At 59.0% G+C, this 1,249-nt stretch overlaps 1 protein-coding gene across 1 annotated transcript in view; it reads right to left on the reverse strand.

Annotated features, from left to right (window-relative positions):
* CHLNCDRAFT_59501 (expressed protein) overlaps nucleotides 1–1,146 on the reverse strand; it is a gene marked incomplete at its 5' end in the record, with an annotated part of 2,245 nt that extends 1,099 nt beyond the window's left edge. The window contains 5 exons of the mRNA XM_005842593.1: nucleotides 7–65; nucleotides 166–355; nucleotides 455–662; nucleotides 765–892; nucleotides 1,026–1,146. Of these exons, the coding sequence (XP_005842650.1) occupies nucleotides 7–65; nucleotides 166–355; nucleotides 455–662; nucleotides 765–892; nucleotides 1,026–1,146 (706 nt within the window). The remainder of the gene's footprint in view (nucleotides 1–6; nucleotides 66–165; nucleotides 356–454; nucleotides 663–764; nucleotides 893–1,025) is intronic.
* Between the last annotated feature and the right edge of the window lie 103 nt (nucleotides 1,147–1,249).

Raw genomic sequence — 1,249 nt, forward strand, 5'->3', positions numbered from 1 at the left:
GCACACCTCGGCCGTCAAGCTTGGCCTGCCACTCCAGGTACAGCTGCAGGTGCTGCTCGGCCTCGCTGCAAGCAGCATCGATGCGTGGGTGTCATGAGCAGCAATGAACAGGTACAGCAAGATCCCCATGAAGATGTCCCTACACAGCGCAGCAATCAAACGAACCTGCGCAGCTTGCTGATTTTCCTGCCCATCTTTGTGGCAGCGTTGCCGCTCTCCTGCGCCTTGTCTTGTTTTATCATCTTGATCCTGAACACGCGGTCCTGAATCTCGCGCGCCTCGGCTATGCACACTCGGAGGGCCACCTGCCTGGCACCAGCATCATACTCTTCCTGCCCTGGGGCCCAACGCTGATCTGCACATAGGCAGGCGCAGGTGGAAGGCAATCCTGAGCACATTCGCAATAGCACAAAACAGACACACAGCCAACAACACAGGGCCCATCCAACAGCACAGGGCCCAGCAAGCTTGCCTGGATCAATCTGAAGCTCCATCTCGCATGCAACGACCGCCTTGCGCAACTGCTCCTCCTTCTTGTTGTCGCTGGCCTTGGCATGTACATGGACAGCCATCGGGCCCTGCAGGACCATGCTCAAGCCCATCTTCTGCTTGCGCATCTCCTGGTGCGCGTTCCATCTCATCAGCGCCTCAACATAGCGCACCTGTGGCAGGCACGGAACGGAGCACACTGTAGATGATGGACGGTGGCATGGCTTTGCCACATCAGCAGCGCCAGCATCATATGAATCACCTACCAAGCGCACCTTTGTGCTGATGCCAACAGTCGATGCCGGCCCGATGGGTTGAAGAGAAGCCAGCGCTGCCTCCAAATCAGCCACACCAGCAGCGGAGGCCTCGACCCTCAAGTCCTCAATCCCCTTCTCGTGCTGACCTGCAGGCAGGGCGCAGGCAGGGCGCAGGCAGCACCGGGCTGTGTGTGAAAGCCATCACAGGCGGGGCTTTCTGGTGCCACCACAAGGGAACAAAATGCAGGAGAGGCAAACAATGCAGCGCAATGCACGCACTAATGGTGTTGCCAATGTTCTTCAGCTTCTTTTCCAGCAGCTGCGGCAGGTCACGCTGCACCAGCTGCCCCAGCAGTGCGAACAACGAGTTGTAGCCATCCCACCAGCGGGGGGGCGCCATGTAGCGAGCGACAAGAGAGAAAGGCTTCACACGCGACCAAACCTGCTCAGACTGCTCACCAACACGGCGACCCACGCCTTCCTGCAAGCAGCAGGGATGGGGC

The sequence above is a fragment of the Chlorella variabilis genome (genome assembly GCF_000147415.1).
Source record: "Chlorella variabilis unplaced genomic scaffold CHLNCscaffold_244, whole genome shotgun sequence".
In the NCBI taxonomy this organism is placed as follows: domain Eukaryota; kingdom Viridiplantae; phylum Chlorophyta; class Trebouxiophyceae; order Chlorellales; family Chlorellaceae; genus Chlorella; species Chlorella variabilis.